Source organism: Epinephelus lanceolatus, chromosome 13 (assembly GCF_041903045.1).
Source record: "Epinephelus lanceolatus isolate andai-2023 chromosome 13, ASM4190304v1, whole genome shotgun sequence".
Taxonomy (NCBI): Eukaryota; Metazoa; Chordata; class Actinopteri; order Perciformes; family Serranidae; genus Epinephelus; species Epinephelus lanceolatus.
In genome coordinates, this window is record NC_135746.1 from 37,375 (window position 1) to 60,579 (window position 23,205).

The window sequence follows — 23,205 nt, forward strand, 5'->3', positions numbered from 1 at the left end:
CTTCATTTCTTAAAGTAATGATGGCCACTGGTTTTTCTTTAGTTAGCTGATTGGTTCTTGCCATAATATGAATTTTAACAGTTGTCCAATAGGGCTGTCGGCTGTGTATTAACCTGACTTCTGCACAACACAACTGATGGTCCCAACCCCATTGATAAAGCAAGAAATTCCACTAATTAACCCTGATAAGGCACACCTGTGAAGTGGAAACCATTTCAGGTGACTACCTCTTGAAGCTCATGGAGAGAATGCCAAGAGTGTGCAAAGCAGTAATCAGAGCAAAGGGTGGCTTTTTTGAAGAAACTAGAATATAAAACATGTTTTCAGTTATTTCACCTTTTTTTGTTAAGTACATAACTCCACATGTGTTCATTCATAGTTTTGATGCCTTCAGTGAGAATCTACAATGTAAATAGTCATGAAAATAAAGAAAATGCATTGAATGACAAGGTGTGTCCAAACTTTTGGCCTGTACTGTATCAAGAATCCACTTGAAGACCAAGTCTGGCAGTTGTGTCTGAAGCTACGAGAGATTGTCGAACTGGTATGTGCTCCCAAAATACACACAAACCAGGTAGCCTATCTTAAGTTACTTGTTGAGGAATATTTGGAGCTCAGAGCAACAGTGTTTTCAGACAAACCATTAAAGCCAAAACATCACTTCCTTCTCCATTACCCAGACCTTATAATAAAGTTCGGACCACTCATTCGCCTCTGGACGCTCCGCTTTGAGAGTAAACATACATATTTTAAAGAATGTGCACGGAAGCTCCACAACTTTAAAAACCTCTGTACCACTTTGGCAGAAAGGCATCAATTGCTACAGGCCTATTTACACGCAGGGAACTTGTTCCCACCCATACTTCAAGTAGACCAAGCCAATGAATTCCATGATGAATTGTACAATGACAACATTCAAAAAGCTGTTAGACTAAGAGGTCTTAGGAAAGAAAACACAGTCGAAACAGGTTCTGTCACATACAAGGGCACTACATATCGGAAAGGAATGGCTGTATTCCTCAGGGTTAATGACCAAGGTTATGAGGTTGGTAGGATTGTTCTGCTTCTGGTCAGTCAGGAGAAGGTTTATTTTGTTTGTGAAAAATCTTACTCCGTCCCAGCTTTGGATGTAGGTGTTCACATCCTGCAGCATGACACCGCGGCCCACTTTGTTTGTGTTAGTGTGGATACCCTTGCTGATTATTACCCACTACCACTGTACAAGCTCTTTGACCTTGAGGTGACTGCACTTCATCATTCTGTCTTTTCAGGTGAAGTGTAATGGAAGACATGGAAGAAACAGTAAAAGGTGCCCTCCCCTATCTGGAAAATGAGTCATTGAACAAGATTTTACTAGACTTGACAACCATGGGTGTGAGAACAGCTGAGGACCTGGAATTCATAAATGCCACTTATTTGAGCCACATCCTGCCACCAGTAGACTGCAGGAAACTAATCCACACATTCAAGAAAGGTACATTATTATGTATTTGAGTTAAAATATGTACAATTTGTTACAAAATACAAATAACAAATCCTCATACTGATCCCGAAACTATTCATTCCATATGTTTGATTGATTGATTAATTCATTCATTGAAATTTTCATTGATTAATAGAAATGTTTGTGTCTAACACCTCAGTTTGTGCTCAGCCCATATGAACTTAATAGACGACACAAAATAAATATGTAGTTCACAGTCACATATATCATCAACAATGAATAAACAACCATGAACATAATACAATACGGATATGTTAATATTTAGACTTCAGGTTATTGAGTAAAAGATCTAGTGACAATGTATGTTTAAATCACTAATTCAGATTCAGATCTCCTTTATTCACCATTGTTACTACAGAACACAACAATATGATCTGTAATTGTATGTAATTGATATTGCATTATTAGGTGCATAGACAGTGCTTTGCACACAGTGCAAAGCAGCAGCCATTGATGGTGTTGTCATGACACACCTTCTCTAACCTAGATATTTGGTGCTTTTTCTTTCTTAGCTGCACAAGACAACACTCAGCCAAGGCCAGAAGAAATTATTTTGACACTTGTACCTTGCACTGACACAGCACCTAATTCAGAGCCTTTATTGGCTGCTACAACAAGCCCTGTTCCTGTCCAGAATAGCACATGGGTGTCTACATTTGCCGTGCCATGGGAGAAAACGCGACCAAGTTTGAGAAGGTGTCTTGCTGAGAAGGAGAGACCAAAAAGAGAAGATAGGCTTCATATGGTGCGAGTCATCGCAGACAACATCAAACAGGTTTGCTTGAACCCCCCCGCTCAGGCAGTGTGTTGAACTGGCCAAGACTATAGTAGACATATACCCAGAGTCTTTAGAAGACAGAACAGAAGAGGGAGAGCGGATGGGCAATGGATATTTCTGTTTAGGCAAACAGCTAAGAGAAAGGATCCAGTTTTTAAACCAAGACAATACCCTCACCCGACTGCACACCTGTCATTAATCACTTCATCCATTAGTATTTGAGAGGAAACCGATGTGTGTGCTTCATCCAGGTAGTACTCGAGGTGGCCTACAGTTAAGCACGTAGTCTATACATCTTCAAAATGGGATGCAATGGGACGGGATGGAGTGCTGGGATAGCCAGAGTATCAAACTGAAGCTTCTTCCTACACAGTGGAGTGGGTGGAGTCTGTGGTGTGATCCAGGCTAGTGCTGGGATGTAACGACTGGGGTTCGGTATTTGTAATTCCAGATTCTTCGTCAGGATAAATCCGGAACACAGCAAGTGTGCAGCAAAGACGCAGGTGAGCCGAAGGACGGGAAAGACGGTCCAGAGGAAGAACGAGTCCCTCAACCCACACGTCGCTTCCTTCATAAGGGGCTTCATCGATTATGATTGGAAGAACTGATACCAGGTGAGACAATTCACTCATTTTATCTTTAGGCTGAAGGAGTCAGGAAGTTGTCTCTTTTGGTTTTAGTGTCAGTGTCAGTGGACTGGTTGTAGTGTGTACTGGTTGAATTGCACCTATCTAATGGAAACTTGTTGCATGACCTCGCCAGTGGCGACCTAAAAGAGACAGCTTTCTGACTCCTTCAGCTTGTTGTCATAACACTAGCCCTGGATCTGAATGCCGTCGCTGTTTCTCGTTTTCTTTAATATTTTCATGAAATGCACACACACATTGTACAAACACGCCATTTATTGGTGACATCCCTTGGTGACAAAATACCATCATTCTTGTCTATAATGAATGTTTGATTTTTCCACCCACTGCCAGGAAGAAGACTTACACCCACGCGAACAAGTGAGAGACCAGCCCACTACCCTGATGTGTACGCACAAGAAATGCTGGCTATGATCAGAGCTACCTGAACAGGCATGTTTTTCTTTTTTTAAAAAATCTTTTTCTTACGTATTTGGCTCTTTTTTACTTGTCTCTTTTGGTTTTAAACAAAGATTATTTTATCTGTGTCCTTAATATCCCCTGATAGAGGAGTTCCAAGAAGTTTGCACAATGTTATGTCCCAAATGTTCAGTGGACTTTGTGAAGAATTATCAAAGCTTGAAATTCCAGATGAAAAAGTTTCTAATGTTATTGATGGATTGTCAAAAGAAAACTTGAAAATGTATAATGATGGTGTGTTCAGATCAGATTCAGCCTGGAAGACATATTGTGTTCACGTTTCATTCATTGTATTGTTTGTAATCTTTGGCATTAACAAGAATAAATGCATTTTTGGTGACTAAATGTGTCTTGATTTTACAGTAGGTAATTATTCCACAGTTATTGAGTCACAGTATTAAAAATTAATGCAATAATTCTTATTACAGTAGTCTTATATTAGCAGTAATAAATACGGTAAAAAATATAGCACAGCACTGTTACTGTAAGGAGTATTACAGTACTGTTACTATTACTTTCAAGAATAATACAGTACTTAATAATATTACCGTATATGTGATTTACAGTAAGCATACTGTAGAATATACTACAGCAACTTACTTGCCATTTGCTGCCAGCAAGTTACTGTAGATTTTACGGTTATCTTTTTGCAGTGTAGATTACTTACAGATGAAGCCGTTGTGTGGACTTTTAGGCCAAGGATTATGCAGACTGTTACAATGAGATGCTCACTGTTTCCTGTTTGTCAATTAGCTCACCTCCTCTTCAGTGCAGATACTTACAATCACCACAGGGCGGTGCTAGAGACCACATAAGAAACCAAAACACTAATTCTAATACATTGTGATTTATAAAAACAGAGTTGATGTCAGAATGTGCGCAGCTGTGGAGAAACTCTGAGCCATGAGCAGTTCGGACACAGATGGTGAGGTGAACTGAGATTGTATTATGTATTGTATGTGAGATGAATTATTATATGTTTAACGACATCTCTCACCTCGTGGTTCACTTTATCATTCAACCCAGCAGCAGCACAGAGGGGACGGATGGTTTGGATGCCTCTGACACTCGAGGTCAGCTGTGGATCCTCTCATATAATAAAGAACAGTGTCAGTAGTTTTTGATATTATTTTAAATATATTTCACCAAGTACGACTCACGTTTTCAGATGGTCTGTGTGTAAGGTCACTGCAGTAACCCTAACTGTCACCGGACATGCCCCAGTGCTGACAGTTTTCTTTCTTCAGTCAGCTCACCTTCATCTTCTCCACCTGCTCACATGAACTGTGAGAATTAATAAAGTCTGGAAATGAAGCAGCATCAGATCTCACGCAGTTATCACCCTCCATATCATCACTGAGAGTCCTGATCAGAACCTCCACAAACTTTAAATGAAAGGATACATGTACCTATTACACTTTCATGTATTCATCTTTAGGTGGTATCTCGGGGACACACTGATCGTCACAATCATTTTGGTACGATGTAAATTAATCATGACAAGGCACAGAGCCGACTGTAAACAGGCAGCTGAGACACATATTATTACCACATATTATTAAATCCTGAATAATAACTTCTGTAATATTTCACTTGTCTATGTTTCTCTGTGTATCAGTGTTTGTTAATCACACTTCTTTTTCTTCCTGATGATGAACGACTGACAGAATGAGGCTGCGGACGCTCATCCTGTCAAGATGGCGGCACCGCTCCCAGAATGCTCAGCATTTCCCATTCCGTAACTCTTTGTATTACTTTGTTGCTGAAAGTAATCTGTTACTGTAAGTTCTGCTACCTCTAAAACTGATGATAGTTCACGTATCTGTTTTCACACCTGTTTCCTGTACAGAGCAGAGCAGATTCGTGTTTCACGTGTGTGATGTAACACACGTGTTCAGCTGAAGGTTGTAAACATGGAGGTCGATGATCCGTGTCAACAGAGAATTAACGGAGCGATCTGAGCTTCACACCTGACTGCAGCAAGTCAGTGACCCCTCACTGTATAAATAAAAAGTGTACTGTGTGTGACTGAGCAGTCGATGAACTTTGTCCTGCAGGACAGAGGCGGTCTGAGTCGTCCTTCAGGTGGAGACGCAGCAAGCAGCTGCTTCAATGTCTCTCTTCATGTTTTAGGAGAAACTTAAAGTGTTATCATGGCAGAAAGGAGAGCGGCGGTGACAACAACAGCTGAGCCCAACTTCCTGCAATTTAATGACCTGGCCTGTGAGGCGGTCGGCGGGAAGGTGAGTCACTGACATACAAACACAAATACATTCACATGTTCTACACACATGTTAATTAAGTTAATAACCTCTGGTAACTAAACACATTTGATCAGACATGTTAAAACACAGTAAATTAAACAAACATGTAGCCTAAATACATTTTTTAATTTGTGAATTGATTTTTTTTAATTAATCTGAGATGATTAACGTTCATCAGACACTTAATGCGTTTCCCTCCACACAGCTGATTGTAGCGTTTACATATGTGACTGTCTGTGACATCATCAGGTCACAGCAGCACATTACTGATGGAGCTGCTGCTTTATATAGAGTTAGTTAGTTTAGTCCAACCTCAGGGTCGGTCTCTACATGTTCCTAATGTTTATTCTAAGCTGAGCTAAGCGGCTGTAGCTTCTTACTTTTCGTGCGGATGTGAAGTCTCAGTCTGAACTAATCTGAAATTAATAAACTTATTCGTATCTCCAGATGGTGGCCTGTATCTGTGCAGCTTTGAGCTTTAACATCTGGATGCTGTGTCATATTTTCAGGCCTGTTTTTTGGTTCGCGTTGAAGTTTGGTGACTGTGTGTTCTGTTTTTGTTCCTTCAGGTTATTTTTGCTACAGACGAATGGTTCGCTCCTGCTGCCAACCTGCTGAAGGTACAACACTGATTCACCATGTCAACAATGTTTGATTTTTGTTCTCAGTATAAAGTTCAGTGATTTTTCTTTTTTTTTAACATGTTTTTATTTGAAGAAATGAACATTCATCACAGATATTCAACATACATCATTTTTCTTATTTTCTTCCCTCCCACCCATCCCCACCATGCTGCCAACACGAAAAATAAATTAAATATTAAAAATAAATTCGGTGAGTGAAAGGCACACCTCCAATGATATACGGAAGAGGTTACAGGTATGAAAATATACAAGATTAAAATAATAATACATAAGTAAAAACAATAATAATGATAATAATAAAATAAAATAAATAAAAAATAAAAATAAGAAAAAGTGGATATGGAATCATGCCTTCTTAATTTTCAGTCTTGTGGGAGGACTTCAGGTTTCTCAAAATAAGATAGTAGAGGGGCCCATGTTTCATAGAATTTTTGGGTTGACCCTCTAATGCAATATTTTATCTTTTCCAACTTTAGAAATAAAATCAGGTCTTTCATCCAGGAGGAGGATTTGGGTGGATGTGCTGATTTCCACTCCAACAGGATTCTTCTCCGGGCAAGGAGAGTTGAAAAAGCAAGCACGTTTTTAATTTTATTTGTCAATGATGAACCGTCTCCTGGGACTCCAAATATAGCCATTTCAGCACTAGGTTGGATATCTCTGCTAAAAGCTTCAGATAAAGTTTTAAATATCGTAATCCAAAAATTATACAGTTTATTACAGGACCAGAACATATGGGCCAGATCAGCTTTAGCTATATGACAACGTTCACATGTTTCACTGACATTAGAATAGATCCGAGAGAGTCTGGCTCTACTATAATGGATTCGATGGAGCACCTTGAACTGAATTAAGCCAAGGCGAGCACATGAGGTTGACCCATTTACTCTATATAAAGCATCATCCCAGGTTGCATTGGAGATATTTATCCCAAGTTCTTCTACCCAGTCTGCTCTAATCTTATCCAGCATCACTTTATTGAATGATGTGATAGTATTATAAATTTTTGAGATGAGACCTCTATGATGCGTGGGAATTTGCAGAATGATATCTATTCCTTTTTTTGGAGGTAAATTAGGAAAACATGGGCAGTGATTTTTCTTTTAATAAAGAAAAACTTCACCTGTAACATGATCACATATACATCAGTTACTCTCCACCTGTTTCACTGAAGTCATAAAGAAAACTTTGTTTTTCTCTCAGACCATCAAGGTGAACGGAGAATCCCAAAAACTCAGAACATTCTTGATGAACTGAAGTCAACAGGGTTCACATTTAGCAACAAAACAAAACTACACTCTGATGTAGTTTGTCATTGAACATGTTGGATCCATTGACTTCAGTTCATCCAGAATGTTTTCAGATTGTGCGTTCGTCTGAGAGCTGAATTCAACGTAACACAGGCTGAGTAACTGATTTATAAATGAGCATATGTTTGGTGCTCATGTCTCAGATCTAAACTAACAGTTCGTCTGTCAAACAGCTGATTATTGTCGTCTTCATCAAACCAACTAGAGGGAACAGTTCGTTTGTTGGGGACTGTTTTCAGTGGTGAATGAATCCACATTTAGGGCAGCAGGATGGTGTGTGTGGGACTGAGTAAACAAAGGTGAGGGAATATCACCTGACGTTAACTTTAAGTGTGTTCATACAGAGAGAGCCACCGCAATTCATCCCGTCAGCCTTCACTGAGTTTGGGAAGTGGATGGACGGATGGGAGACGAGGAGGAAGAGGACGACGGGTCAGTATCAGAAACAAACTCTGCTGTTCTCTGAAATTCACCCAAATAAAATCAGAATAACATGACGTCTTCAAAGCACATTCACAGATTAAACACATTAATATGTCTCTTTAATAATATCCTTAAAATAATTTAAATGAGACATTAATAACTGTCTATAATAAATATTTTCTGACTGTCAGGATAATTAATCATAATAATAATAATATATAATGTGAATTTCAGATAAGACTTCAGACACAAGCCGAAAGGTAAAAGAAAAATAAATAAATAACTAAAAAATAAGGGAATAAATAAAATAAATAAATAAATTAAAGAGGTGACACTAAAGAGTTCAATGTATTCATTACAAAATCTCAGATTATAGAAAGTCTGACTGCAGCACCACGTGTGAACTGTACGATTATTAACTGTAGGTATCAGTGTCAATAACAAGCACAATATACACAATAACACAACAACACACAATAACACACAATAACACAATAAGGTAAACCATGGTATGTACAATATATTTTTAGTATATGTAAAATACATAAAGTAAAAATACACTTCCACAAAGTCCGAATGTGTTACAGAGATATATTATGTTACACATAAACACAATAATAATAATATTAATATTTATAAAAACGTGTGTGATCGTCATGCGACACCAACATGTGTTTTTCTTTTCATTGATACATACTTATACATCACTTCCTGTTTGTTCCTCTGCTGCCGTGATGATGCACATTTCATTGCTGTGGGACAAATAAAGGATTATCTTATCTTATCTTTTTTTTTTTTTTTTTAAGAAAGGCAAATTTCCTTAAGACACAGTTTACAGCAATTCTTTGTCCATAGCAGATCATCTATAATCTCCATATATATAATATCCATATTGCCGCCATGGGTGATTTTGTTATGAATAACAACAGAACAAAACAAGGAAGCACATCACCTCCAACTTTTCAACAATCAAATGAAAAAGAGGACTGGTTCACACAAAGCACAAGTACAGTCAAATTAAATCAGATCTGATCGGTTTTACATACTCTGTCCATTTGGTCCAGGTCCTATAGATTTTTTTCTTTTTCAACTCTAAGAGAAAATTCCATCTTCTCCATAACATAAATCTCATTACAATGTCAATCCATTCGTTAATGGTAGGTGGTTCTACCTTTGACCATTTTCTTGTGATTGACTTCTTGCTGGCAGCCAACAATATAGCCAGCAGTTTTTGGTCTTTAGTGTTCCATGTTTCAAACAGCAAATCGCCCAAATACATAGTTTCACATTTGAATGGAGTATGTATGCTAAATACATTTTTAATATGTTTGTGGATCTCCTCCCAGTAAGTCCTTATCACCTGGCAGTCCCAAAATATATGAAAGCGGTTGGCCTCATTAGACCCACAAAATCTCCAACAAGCATTCCTGCTGTCTTGATGTCGTGTCTGAGTGGGTGTGACAAAAAAAACTCACAATATTCTTCCAGCAGAACTCCCGCCACATGTTCGACCCAGCTGAGAAACATTGTAGCTGGCGTATTTTCTCCCAGCTCTTCTTTATGTATTCTGCACTTTCTTGTTTGGATAATAGTATGGTATTATATAAATTTAGAGATCATTTTATTGTATGATCCAGGCTTAATCAATTATAAAACACCACCATGAACCCTGATTTACATTTTCATGGAACCTCTTTCAGATTTTTGTTAAAATAATGTCTCACTTGCAGGTATCTAAAAAACTCATCTCTTCCCAATCCATGATCCTTCTGTAGGGCTTCAAAACTCTGAAATGTCCCCTCATGGACAAATGAACAATCAATCAATCAGTCAGTCAATTTTATTTATAAAGCCCAATATCACAAATCACAATTTGCCTCACAGGGCTTTACAGCATACGACATCCCTCTGTCCTTATGACCCTCACAGCTGATCAGGAAAAACTCCCCAAAAAAAACCTTTAACGGGGAAAAAATGGTAGAAACCTCAGGAAGAGCAACTGAGGAGGGATCCCTCTTCCAGGACGGACAGACGTGCAATAGATGTCGTACAGAACAGATCAACATAATAAATTAACAGTAATCCATATGACACAATGAGACAGAGAGAGAGAGAGAGAGAGAGAGAGAGAGAGAGAGAGACAGAGAGAGAGAGAGAGAGAGAGACAGGACAGACGGTAATGACAGTAGCTTACAACAACATTAATAAAAGTAATAATATTATAGTTATAGTTCTGGCTACTGTGGTACAATATGTTGAAAGTATATATTAATATCTGATAGTATACTTACCTGATCTTATCTTATCTTACCTGATCTTATCTTATCTTACCTTACTTTACCTTATCTTATCATCGTATCTTATCTTACCTTACCTTACCTTATCTTACCTTATCTTATCATCATATCTTATCTTATCTTATCTTATCTTGTCTTATCTGACCTGGACTCGTATTCACAAAGATACTCAGATTCCTCTCAGAGAGCTCCTAACTTAGCCTAAAAATTCCTAGCAAGGAATCTTAGCTTAAGAGTGATTCAGGAAGTTTCTGAGAGCAACTCTGAGCAAGGAGGGGACAGAAACTTTTATTTAGTGAGGAGGTGTGGTTGACCCCATTGCTAGGTATGACGCAGTCTTCTAAAAGCTGTGATTGGTTATTACAAAAAGGAAAAAATAAATGCGCTCCTAGTAATGAATGGACAGTGAAATGAACCGATCATAGAACTTAGACTGTATTAAGAAATGTGTAATTGTGAAAATAATTTTATGTCATGATGATGAAACTCAGCAAAATTAAATTAATTGTTACACAGCTTCAAAATGTTTGAACGTACCTCATTCACATGCCGATTATTTTATTGATTTGCTTATTGTTACGTTTACTCGCCATGCTGGTAATTTTACTACTTAATCTATTTGATATTAATGGTGGACGCAGACTCAGCTGTCAGATTGCTGGCCTCCTTGTAAAAAGCGGTTTGATTTGGCAGAATGACCAAAACAATTAACGAAATGGAGAAAAAAAGAACGAGAAAGCCGAACTGGACAGAAGAGCAGTGCCTGCTGTTGGCACAGCTCGTGGAGGAGAACAACGGAGTTTTAAGAGGGAAATTCGGTCCCAGGATCACGGCACAAGGGAAGAGGCAGACTTGGGAGCGCATTGCCCGACACATCAATTCCCTCTCCTTTTACGCACAAGTGATGAGTGTGAGAAGCGCTGGTACATGCTGCACTCCAAAGAGGGCGTTATTGCGTTACTACGCTGGGTGGGAAAAGTAAGCTCATCCCTGATGAGGTCAACCACAAACATTATCCCTGCACGATCAAGCCGGTAGCGTCTTATTAAATCACTGTCGTTCAATATACGGAGAATATCTCTCCTTCCTCTCTGTCTTTCCGCCATCTTCTCTGTTTAAGACACTCTTAGGCTTCTAAAAAGTCCTCCTCCCTCCTCTTAACAGTTTTTCACTTTAGGAGCTCTCTTAAGGCCTAAGATGCTTTGTGAATAACTTTTATCTTACCAAGGGAAAATTCTAAGAAAAATCTTAGAAATCGAGGAATTCTAAGATTTTTCTTAGAATGACGTCACTAAGAGGTACTTTTAGTCTTAGGATTCTTTGTGAATACGGGCCCTGATCTTATCTTACCTTATCTTATCTTATCCTACCTTACCTTATCTTATCATTGTATCTTATCTTATCTTATCTTACCTGATCTTATCTTATCTTATTTGACCTGATCTTATCTTACCTTACCTTATCTTATCTTTTCCTATCTTACCTTATCTTATCATCGTATCTTATCTTATCTTACCTTACCTTACCTTATCTTACTACTTTGGTCTGTTTGTTTTTTCAAACTTTATTATTGTTTTTATTGTAAAGCACGTTGTAGCTTTGATTTTTAAATAAATTACAATAAAAATGATGAGCAATCAATTAAAATATGAATGTTTCTAATTAAGATCATTTAAATTAGTTTTCTACACTGAACAAAAATATAAACGCAACACTTTTGTTTTTGCTCCCATTTTTCATGAGCTGAACTCAAAGATCTAAAACATTTTCTATACACACAAAAGACCATTTCTCACAAATATTGTTCACAAATCTGTCTAAAATCTGTGTTAGTGAGCACTTCTCCTTTGCCGAGATAATCCATCCCACCTCACAGGTGTGGCATATCAAGATGCTGATTAGACAGCATGATTATTGCACAGGTGTGCCTTAGGCTGGCCACAATAAAAGGCCACTCTAAAATGTTCAGTTTTATCACACAGCACAATGCCACAGATGTCGCAAGTTTTGAGGGAACGTGCAATTGGCATGCTGACTGCAGGAATGTCCACCAGAGCTGTTGCCCGTGAATTGAATTGAATGTTCATTTCTCTACCATAAGCCGTCCCCAAAGGCGTTTTAGACAATTTGGCAGTACATCCAACCAGCCTCACAACCTCACACCAGCCCAGGACCTCCACATCCAGCATGTTCACCTCCAAGATCATCTGAGACCAGCCACCCGGACAGCTGCTGCAACAATCGGTTTGCATAAGCAAAGAATTTCTGCACAAACTGTCAGAAACCATCTCAGGGAAGCTTATCTGCATGCTCGTCGTCCTCATCAGGTCTCGACCTGACTGCAGTTTGTCGTCGTAACCGACTTGAGTGGGCAAATGCTCACATTCGATGGTGTCTGGCACGTTGGAGAGGTGTTCTCTTCACGGATGAATCCTGGTTTTCACTGTTCAGGGCAGATGGCAGACAGCGTGTGTGGCGTTGTGTGGGTGAGCGGTTTGCTGATGTCAACGTTGTGGATCAAGTGGCCCATGGTGGCGGTGGGGTTATGGTATGAGCAGGCATATGTTATGGACAGCGAACACAGGTGCATTTTATTGATGGCATTTTGAATGCACAGAGATACGGTGATGAGATCCTGAGGCCCATTGTTGTGCCATTCATCCACAACCATCACCTCATGTTGCAGCATGATAATGCACGGCCCCATGTTGCAAGGATCTGTACACAATTCTTGGAAGCTGAAAACATCCCAGTTCTTGCATGGCCAGCATACTCACCGGATATGTCAACCATTGAGCATGTTTAGGATGCTCTGGATCGGCGTATACAACAGCGTGTTCCAGTTCCTGCCAATATCCAGCAACTTCGCACAGCCATTGAAGAAGAGTGGACCAACATTCCACAAGCCACAATCAACAACCTCATCAACTCTATACGAAGGAGATGTGTTGCACTGCGTGAGGCAATTGGTGGTCACACCAGATACTGACAGGTTTTCTGACCCCCCCCAGACCCCCCCAATAAAGCAAAACTGCACATTTCAGAGTGGCCTTTTATTGTGGCCAGCCTAAGGCACACCTGTGCAATAATCATGCTGTCTAATCAGCAACTTGATATGCCACACCTGTGAGGTGGGATGGATTATCTTGGCAAAGGAGAAGTGCTCACTAACACAGATTTAGACAGATTTGTGAACAATATTTGTGAAAAATGGTCTTTTGTGTATATAGAAAATGTTTTAGATCTTTGAGTTCAGCTCATTAAAAATTGGAGCAAAAACAAAAGTGTTGCATTTATATTTTTGTTCAGTATAGTTTTCTGTTTGTAATTGTCTTCAAACATATCTGTGACATTTACTGATCAGTTGATGAATGTGTCAGTATATCTGTGATTAACTGATATTAATCTATTGATCCAGAAAACTCTTAAGAGTTTTTTTTTTTGTTTGTTTGTTTGGGGTTTTTTTTAGTTTAGAGCTGCTGTCAATAGTCTGAATCTTTGTTCACGTGCACAGATGAATTTGTTGGACTTTGTTTGACATGGACACGACCTAATCATTTTTTTTTTTGTTTTTTTTGGAAGGTCATGACTGGTGCATCATCCAGCTGGGTGTACCAGGACGGATCTATGGTTTTGATGTCGACACGTCCTTCTTCACTGGAAATCATTCACCTCACATTTCCATCCAGGCCAGCTGTCTGGGTATGAATTCTTCTGATACTCATCGGAAAGTATGAGACGCTTCACTTCATACGATGCTTCACTCCTCAAACTCTGTGAGAAACTTTAATCTGTGACACAAACAGAAACACCCAGCAGGTTTTATTATATTTATACGAATACAGATGTAATCTGTGAAGGAAGCAGCGTCACATTTCCTGAACCCCGACGTAAAGAAAACAACCAACCAGGAAATTGAAACATCAAGATGGATGATAATAAACTGTGTTTAACTACGACCTCCTCAGTTACACACACGTCATTGAATTTAATCTTTTCAAGCAGTGTCAACAAAAAACTTACTTAACATTTTAGTTAATTTAATTATACATTTCATACAGAGAGGTGTCGGAGCTGATGTACACGACTGTGTTCAGATGTAAAGGTATACCTAATAAAGTGACCACTGAGACGTAGGTGAGAGCGGACATGAACCTATGTTAATATTTAAAGTTCTTCACCAGACAAACCACCGACCTTCAGCCTGGACGGAGACCGAACCGGCATGGCCGCCTCCGACATTCAGCTGGCTGCTGTTGCCAAGGTTACTGTGAGGAATGTGATTGACAGCTGACGTGTGCTTGATTGACAGCTGGCGTGTGTTTGATTGACAGCTGACGTGTGGTTGATTGACAGCTGATGTGTGTTTGGTGGACAGCTGACGTGTGGTTGATTGACAGCTGACGTGTGTTTGGTGGACAGCTGACATGTGTTTGATTGACAGCTGACGTGTGTTTGGTGGACAGCCGACGTGTGTTTGATCCACAGCTGACGTGTGTTTGATTGACAGCTGACGTGTGTTTGATCTACAGCTGACGTGTGTTTGATTGACAGCTGACGTGTTTGATTGACAGCTGACATGTGTTTGATCTACAGCTGATGTGTGTTTGATTGACAGCTGACGTGTGTTTGATCTACAGCTGACGTGTGTTTGATCTACAGCTGACGTGTGTTTGGTGGACAGCTGACATGTGTTTGATTGACAGCTGACATTTGTTTGACCTACAGCTGACGTGTGTTTGATCTACAGCTGACGTGTGCTGGATTGACAGCTGACATGTGTTTGATTGACAGCTGACATGTGTTTGATTGACAGCTGGGCTCTGAGGCGTGGCCAGAGCTTGTGTGTGTGTCGGAGCTGAAGCCTGGATATTCAGACTGTTGCCATAATCACTTCAAGGTCAACTTCAACCACCGAGTCACACACCTGCGCCTGAACATGCACCCAGGTACACACACACACACACACTCACACACACACACACACACACAGTCAATGACTATAAAAGTAATAATTATAACACTACAGAGTGTATTTGTGTATTTGTTATGTACTTGTTATTTGTGTGTTTGTGTGTTTCTGTGTTTGTTGGTCAGATGGAGGGATAGCCAGGCTGCGGGCGTACGGTGTCGGACAGAGAGACTGGTTATCTGTCTCCTCCCAACAGGATGTCGACCTGGTAGGTTTGACCAATGGGGGAGTCTGCCTTGGCTACAGCGATGCCCACTTTGGGCATCCACGCAACATGATTGGTTAGTATCAGTATAAATGTTCTGTAGGTTCACTCCCTGTTGATTTCTTTATAATATATGACGCAAAGTCACTGTTGGTCACTGGCTACTTCTGCGGCAGTGACACTGGTGACTCTGGTGACACAGATGACACTAGAGACTGTGGTGACACTAGTGACTCTGTTGACTGTAGTGACTCTGGTGACACTGGTGACTCTGGTGACACTAGTGACTGTTGTGACTGTGGTCACACTAGTGACTATAGTGACTGTGGTGACTATAGTGACACTAGTGACTCTGGTGACACTAGTGCCTCTGGTGACTGTGGTGACACTGGTGACTCTGGTGACACTAGTGACTCTCATGACTGTGGTGACTATAGTGACTCTGGTGACTGTAGTGACTATAGTGACACTAGTGACTCTGGTGACACTAGTGCCTCTGGTGACTGTGGTGACACTGGTGACTCTGGTGACACTAGTGACTCTCATGACTGTGGTGACTATAGTGACTCTGGTGACTGTAGTGACTATAGTGACACTAGTGACTGTGGTGACACTAGTGCCTCTGGTGACTGTGGTGACACTAGTGCCTCTAGAGACTCTTGTGACTGTGGTGACACAGGTGACTGTGGTGACACTAGTGACTCTGGTGACAGGTGACTCTGGTGACTCTTGTGACTATAGTGACTCTGGTGACTCTGGTGACACAGGTGACACTAGTGACTGGTGACTCTGGCGACTCTGGTGACTATAGTGACTCTGGTGACTCTAGTGACACTAGTGACTGTGGTGACACTAGTGACTCTGTTGACTGTGGTGACTATAGTTACACTGGTGACTCTGGTGACACAGGTGACACAGGTGACTGTGGTGACACTAGTGACACTGGTGACTCTTGTGACTGTGGTGACTCTGGTGACTGTGGTGACACTAGTGACTCTGGTGACTGTGGTGACTATAGTAACTCTGGTGACTCTGGTGGCTCTGGTGACACAGGTGACACTAATGACTCTGGTGACTCTGGTGACACTGGTGACTCTGGTGACTGGTTATACTGGTGACTCTGGTGACACTGTTGACTCACGTGACTCATGTGACACTGGTGACTCTTGTGACTCTGGTGACTGGTGACTCTGGTGACACTGTTGACACTGTTGACTCATGTGACTCATGTGACTCTCATGACACTGGTGACTCTTGTGACTCTGGTGACACTGGTGAATGTGGTGACACTGGTGACTGGTGACTCTGGTGACACTGTTGACTCATGTGACTCTCGTGACTCTGGTGACACTAGTGACTCTGGTGACACTGGTGACTCTGGTGACTGGTTATACTGGTGACTCTGGTGACACTGTTGACACTTGACTCATGTGACTCATGTGACTCTGGTGACTGTGGTGACACTGGTGACTCTGGTGACACTAGTGACTCTCATGACTGTGGTGACTATAGTGACTCTGGTGACTGTAGTGACTATAGTGACACTAGTGACTGTGGTGACACTAGTGCCTCTGGTGACTGTGGTGACACTAGTGCCTCTAGAGACTCTTGTGACTGTGGTGACACAGGTGACTGTGGTGACACTAGTGACTCTGGTGACTCTTGTGACTATAGTGACTCTGGTGACTCTGGTGACACAGGTGACACTAGTGACTGGTGACTCTGGCGACTCTGGTGACTATAGTGACTCTGGTGACTCTAGTGACACTAGTGACTGTGGTGACACTAGTGACTCTGTTGACTGTGGTGACTATAGTTACACTGGTGACTCTGGTGACACAGGTGACACAGGTGACTGTGGTGACACTAGTGACACTGGTGACTCTTGTGACTGTGGTGACTCTGGTGACTGTGGTGACACTAGTGACTCTGGTGACTGTGGTGACTATAGTAACTTTGGTGACTCTGGTGGCTCTGGTGACACAGGTGACACTAATGACTCTGGTGACTCTGGTGACACTGGTGACTCTGGTGACTGGTTATACTGGTGACTCTGGTGACACTGTTGACTCACGTGACTCATGTGACACTGGTGACTCTTGTGACTCTGGTGACTGGTGACTCTGGTGACACTGTTGACACTGTTGACTCATGTGACTCATGTGACTCTCATGACACTGGTGACTCTTGTGACTCTGGTGACACTGGTGAATGTGGTGACACTGGTGACTGGTGACTCTGGTGACACTGTTGACTCATGTGACTCTCGTGACTCTGGTGACACTAGTGACTCTGGTGACACTGGTGACTCTGGTGACTGGTTATACTGGTGACTCTGGTGACACTGTTGACACTTGACTCATGTGACTCATGTGACTCTGGTGACACTGGTGACTCTTGTGACTCTGGTGACACTGTTGACACTGTTGACTCATGTGACTCATGTGAGTCTCGTAACACTGGTGACTCTTGTGACTCTGGTGACACTGGTGAATGTGGTGACACTGGTGACTTTTGTGACACTGTTGACACTGTTGATTCGTGACTCTCGTGACTCTCGTGACACTGGTGACTCTGGTGACACTGGTGACTCTGGTGACTGGTGACACTGGTGACTCTGGTGACTCTTGTTACTCTGGTGACACTGGTGAATCTGGTGACTGGTGACTCTGGTGACACTGGTGACTCTGGTGACTGGTGACTCTGGTGACACTGGTGACACTGGCGACTCTGGTGACTGGTGACACTGGTGACACTGGTGACTCTGGTGAATCTGGTGACACTGGTGACTCTGGTGACTCTGGTGACACTGGTGACTCTGGTGACTCTGGTGACTGGTGACTCTGGTGACACTGGTGACACTGGCGACTCTGGTGACTGGTGACACTGGTGACTCTGGTGACACTGGTGACTCTGGTGACTCTTGTTGCTCTGGTGACACTGGTGACACTGGCGACTCTGGTGACTGGTGACACTGGTGACTCTGGTGACACTGGTGACTCTGGTGACTCTTGTTACTCTGGTGACACTGGTGACTCTGGTGACTGGTGACTCTGGTTACACTGTTGACTCATGTGACTCATGTGACTCTCGTGACACTGGTGACTCTTGTGACTCTGGTGACACTGGTGAATGTGGTGACACTGGTGACTCTGGTGACTGGTGACTCTGGTGACACTGTTGACACTGTTGACTCATGTGACTCTGGTGACACTGGTGACTCTGGTGACTGGTGACACTGGTGACTCTGGTGACACTGGTGACTCTGGTGACTGGTTACACTGGTGACTCTGGTGACACTGGTGACTCTGGTGACTGGTGTCTCTGGTGACACTGTTGACAATGTTGACTCACGTGACTCATGTGACACTGGTGACTTTTGTGACTCTGGTGACTGGTGACTCTGGTGACACTGTTGACACTGTTGACTCATGTGACTCATGTGACTCTCGTGACTCTGGTGACACTGGTGAATGTGGTGACACTGGTGACTGGTGACTCTGGTGACACTGTTGACTCATGTGACTCTCGTGACTCTGGTGACACTGGTGACTCTGGTGACACTGGTGAATGTGGTGACACTGGTGACACTGGTGACTCTGGTGACACTGTTGACTCATGTGACTCTCGTGACTCTGGTGACACTGGTGACTCTGGTGACTGGTGACACTGGTGACTCTGGTGACACTGGTGACTCTGGTGACTGGTTATACTGGTGACTCTGGCGACACTGTTGACACTGTTGACTCATGTGACTCATGTGACTCTGGTGACACTGTTGACACTGTTGACTCATGTGACTCATGTGAGTCTCGTAACACTGGTGACTCTTGTGACTGGTGACACTGGTGAATGTGGTGACACTGGTGACTCTGGTGACACTGTTGACACTGTTGACTCGTGACTCTCGTGACTCTCGTGACACTGGTGACACTGGTGACTCTGGTGACTCTTGTTACTCTGGTGACACTGGTGAATCTGGTGACTGGTGACTCTGGTGACACTGGTGACACTGGTGACTCTGGTGACTCTTGTGACTCTGGTGACACTGTTGACACTGTTGACTCATGTGACTCATGTGAGTCTCGTAACACTGGTGACTCTTGTGACTGGTGACACTGGTGAATGTGGTGACACTGGTGACTCTGGTGACACTGTTGACACTGTTGACTCGTGACTTTCGTGACTCTCGTGACACTGGTGACACTGGTGACTCTGGTGACTCTTGTTACTCTGGTGACTCTGGTGACTCTTGTTACTCTGGTGACACTGGTGAATCTGGTGACTGGTGACTCTCGTGACACTGGTGACACTGGTGACTCTGGTGACTCTTGTTACTCTGGTGACACTGGTGACACTGGTGACTCTGGTGACTCTTGTTATTCTGGTGACACTGGTGAATCTGGTGACTGGTGACTCTGGTGACACTGTTGACACTGTTGACTCATGTGACTCATGTGAGTCTCGTAACACTGGTGACTCTTGTGACTCTGGTGACACTGGTGAATGTGGTGACACTGGTGACTCTGGTGACTGGTGACTCTGGTGACACTGTTGACACTGTTGACTCATGTGACTCTCGTGACTCTCGTGACTCTGGTGACACTGGTGAATGTGGTGACACTGGTGACTTTGGTGACTCTGTTGACTCTTGTGACTCTGGTGACACTGTCTATTCTTGTGACCCTGGTGAAACTCATGACTCTGGTGACTCTTGTGACTCAGGGGACACTGTTGACTCTTGTGACTCTGCTGACACCGGTGACTCTGGTGACACTTTGTGTGTTCTGTGTTTGCAGGTCTTGGCCGAGCCGTGAACATGGCCGATGGCTGGGAGACGGCTCGCAGGCTGGACAGACCAAAACACCTGAAGGTTACCACACAGTACAATATGTTATTGTTATTATAATGTTCTTTATTAACGTTCTTTGTTAACGTTCTATATTAACGGTCTTTGTTAACATTCTATATTAATGTTCTATATTAACGTTCTATGTTAATGTTCTATATTAACGCTCTATATTAATGTTCTATATTAACGTTCTATATTTATGTTCTATATTAACATTCTATATTAACGTTATCTGTTAACGTCCTATATTAACGTTCTATATTAACGTTATCTGTTAAGGTTCTATAGTAATGTTCTATATTAACGTTCTATATTAACATTCTATATTAACGTTCTGTATTAACGTCCTATATTTATGTTCTATATTAACATTCTATATTAACTTTATCTGTTAACGTTCTATAGTAATGTTCTATATTAACGTTCTATATTAACGTTATCTGTTAAGGTTCTATAGTAATGTTCTATATTAACGTTCTATATTAACATTCTATATTAACGTTCTGTATTAACGTCCTATATTTATGTTCTATATTAACGTTCTATATTAACGTTCTTTGTTACCTCCATGCCAACATTTACACATACTAAGGGCCACTGCTGTAAGTGAAAACTTCAGGTTTATTAACATTAACATGATTTTAACTTTAAAACAAAGCTTAAATTCTCAAACAGACATTTCAGGAAGTGAGGACAAGACAAAACGTCCTTAATTTTTTTAAGAATGATGTCACATTGTTAAAACGATCCTCACTTTGAAAAAATATTCCCTCTTTCTAAAGTTTACTGAACTCAGTTTCTTAAAATGTTAAAATTTTCTTAAATTCCCTCATATTTCAAAAAACAAAGCATTGTTTTCACTTTTCATAAATGTTGACTTTCCTCAAAATGAGCTCACTTTTTGTTTAAAATGTCCTCACTTTAAAAACAGTCTCAGAATTAAAAATGTCCCAAAATAAATTTAACAATTTCTCAAAAACTGTCTTTAAAATGTGTCCAAAATGTCCTCAATTAAAAGTATTCCACCGTCTTTAAAATTTTCTCACCCAAGTTTCTAAAAATGTTTTCTGAAATGTCCTCACATTTCACATTTATTTTAAAATGTCCTCTCATGACAGCACAATGAGACTGCATTAAAAAAAAAGACCTCTAACTAAAAACTGTCTCACTTTCTAAAATGTCCCCATTTCAATTTGATGTCTCTTTTAAAACTGTCCTCACTTTAAAAAAAAATGTCCTCACCAACTTTCTGTAGATGTCTACACTTTACAAACTTCTCTTCCTGAAACTGTTGGTCGATGTGAACACGAATAATAAGTTTAAATGTGTCCACTCCTGTTAAATGTCTCCCTGCTGGTTGTCTTGCAGGTGGACCAGCGAGGCATCCTGCAGGTCCCCGGCTCGGAGTGGGCGGTGTTTCGTCTCGGTCATCCCGGAGTGATCAGCAGCGTCGAAGTCGACACCAACCACTTCAAAGGTCCACACACGCCTCACTACTTCCTGTTTTTATTTTACAGATTAAAATTTAAAATGAATTTTGTTTATGAGCAGCTGAGAATCTTAAAGTGTTTTTTTGTTTGTTTGTTTCCATCTAGGTAACTTCCCGGACTCTTGCAGGATCGAGGTTTGTTCTCTGACCGCTGAGGAGGAAGCTCAGTGCATCAGGAGCAGGTGGAATTCTGGGAAATGGCGGGTCCTTCTTTCCCCTCAGAAAGTACGTGTCTTTGTCCTGTGAAATGGTTCCCATTGACGTCCATCTTGTGTCCCTGATTGACAGAAATTTTTCATGTATATATCTGTGATGTTTAGAAAAGTTTATCAGATTGAAATTAAATATGAATCCTAAACTTTATATGATGTTTGTTTTGTTTTTTTAAATGAGAAAGATGATGAGTGTTTGGATTTAAACGGCTTCCTGTCCTCATGTCCTCCTGTCTGTCCTGCAGCTTCGTCCTCATCACAGACATCTGTACAGCCAGTCCAAGCTCACTCTCAGCTCACCTGTCACTCACGTCCGTCTCATCATCAGCCCTGATGGAGGAGTCAGCCGGCTCCGCCTGTGGGGTCGACCCACGGCCAATCAGAATAGACCGGCGTCCAAACTGTGATGCTGTGAACACTCGGAGAGGATTTAAAGTTTGTGATCTGTGACTGATGATGTTTGAGAAATAAAACAGGTGGATACTCAACAGTCTGATGGTCTTTAACACTCGTACACTGAAATAAACACAAAACATCCCATAATTCTTCCTGATCTGTTTTGTCCCTCACAGGCTTCCGTCAACCCGTCTGAATCATTTAAGATTAGAAAGAATGTCAAGACTGTTTTTATTCCTTCAGCAGATTTATTTTATTTCTCTGTTTCACTCTGTGTCAGTGAGTCAGGATCATCCACCACCTGACACAGGTGAGTCTGATTAAACATCATCTACCAGTGTTAGGGTGTCAGGTAGCTCTAGTAAGTCCTTAAAAACTCTCCAGCTAATTCAGAATGCAGCAGCACGTGTACTAACAGGAACTAAGAAACAAGATCATATTTCTCCTGTTTTAGCTTCGCTGCACTGGCTCCCTGTAAAATCCAGAATTGAATTTAAAATCCTACTGTTAACTTATAAAGCTCTAAATGGTCAAGCTTCGTCATATGTTAGAGAGCTCATAGTGCCATATTATCCCACCAGAACACTGCGCTCTGAGAACGCAGGGTTACTCGTGGTCCCTAAAGTCTCCAAAAGTAGATCAGGAACCAGAGCCTTTAGCTATCAGGCTCCTCTCCTGTGGAATCATCTTCCTGTTATGGTCCGGGAGGCAGACACCGTCTCCACATTTAAGACTAGACTTAAGACTTTCCTC

At 41.5% G+C, this 23,205-nt stretch overlaps 1 protein-coding gene and 1 long non-coding RNA gene across 2 annotated transcripts; both read left to right on the top strand.

The window, feature by feature from the left end:
• Window positions 1–407: 407 nt before the first annotated feature.
• On the top strand, window positions 408–3,709 carry LOC117271279 (uncharacterized). Its single transcript, XR_004502858.2, has 5 exons — window positions 408–544; window positions 1,272–1,474; window positions 2,017–2,279; window positions 2,734–2,896; window positions 3,263–3,709. It is a non-coding gene; the product is annotated as an uncharacterized LOC117271279 (long non-coding RNA).
• Window positions 3,710–5,414: 1,705 nt separating this feature from the next.
• On the top strand, window positions 5,415–22,544 carry allc (allantoicase). Its single transcript, XM_033647841.2, has 11 exons — window positions 5,415–5,631; window positions 6,222–6,272; window positions 7,951–8,038; window positions 13,909–14,028; window positions 14,511–14,590; window positions 15,143–15,275; window positions 15,424–15,579; window positions 20,303–20,376; window positions 21,724–21,832; window positions 21,951–22,069; window positions 22,302–22,544. Exons 1-11 carry the CDS (start codon window positions 5,542–5,544, stop codon window positions 22,461–22,463), a joined length of 1,182 nt encoding a protein of 393 aa, XP_033503732.2. The 5' UTR covers window positions 5,415–5,541; the 3' UTR covers window positions 22,464–22,544.
• Window positions 22,545–23,205: the final 661 nt, after the last annotated feature.

Bases quoted from the DNA above. Each gene is read 5' to 3' on its own strand.
- allc (XM_033647841.2), top strand. From the start codon at position 5,542: ATGGCAGAAAGGAGAGCGGCGGTGACAACAACAGCTGAGCCCAACTTC. The intron at 21,833-21,950 runs GTCCACACACGC...GTTTCCATCTAG, and splicing joins CGACACCAACCACTTCAAAG to GTAACTTCCCGGACTCTTGC. The intron at 22,070-22,301 runs GTACGTGTCTTT...TCTGTCCTGCAG, and splicing joins TCCTTCTTTCCCCTCAGAAA to CTTCGTCCTCATCACAGACA.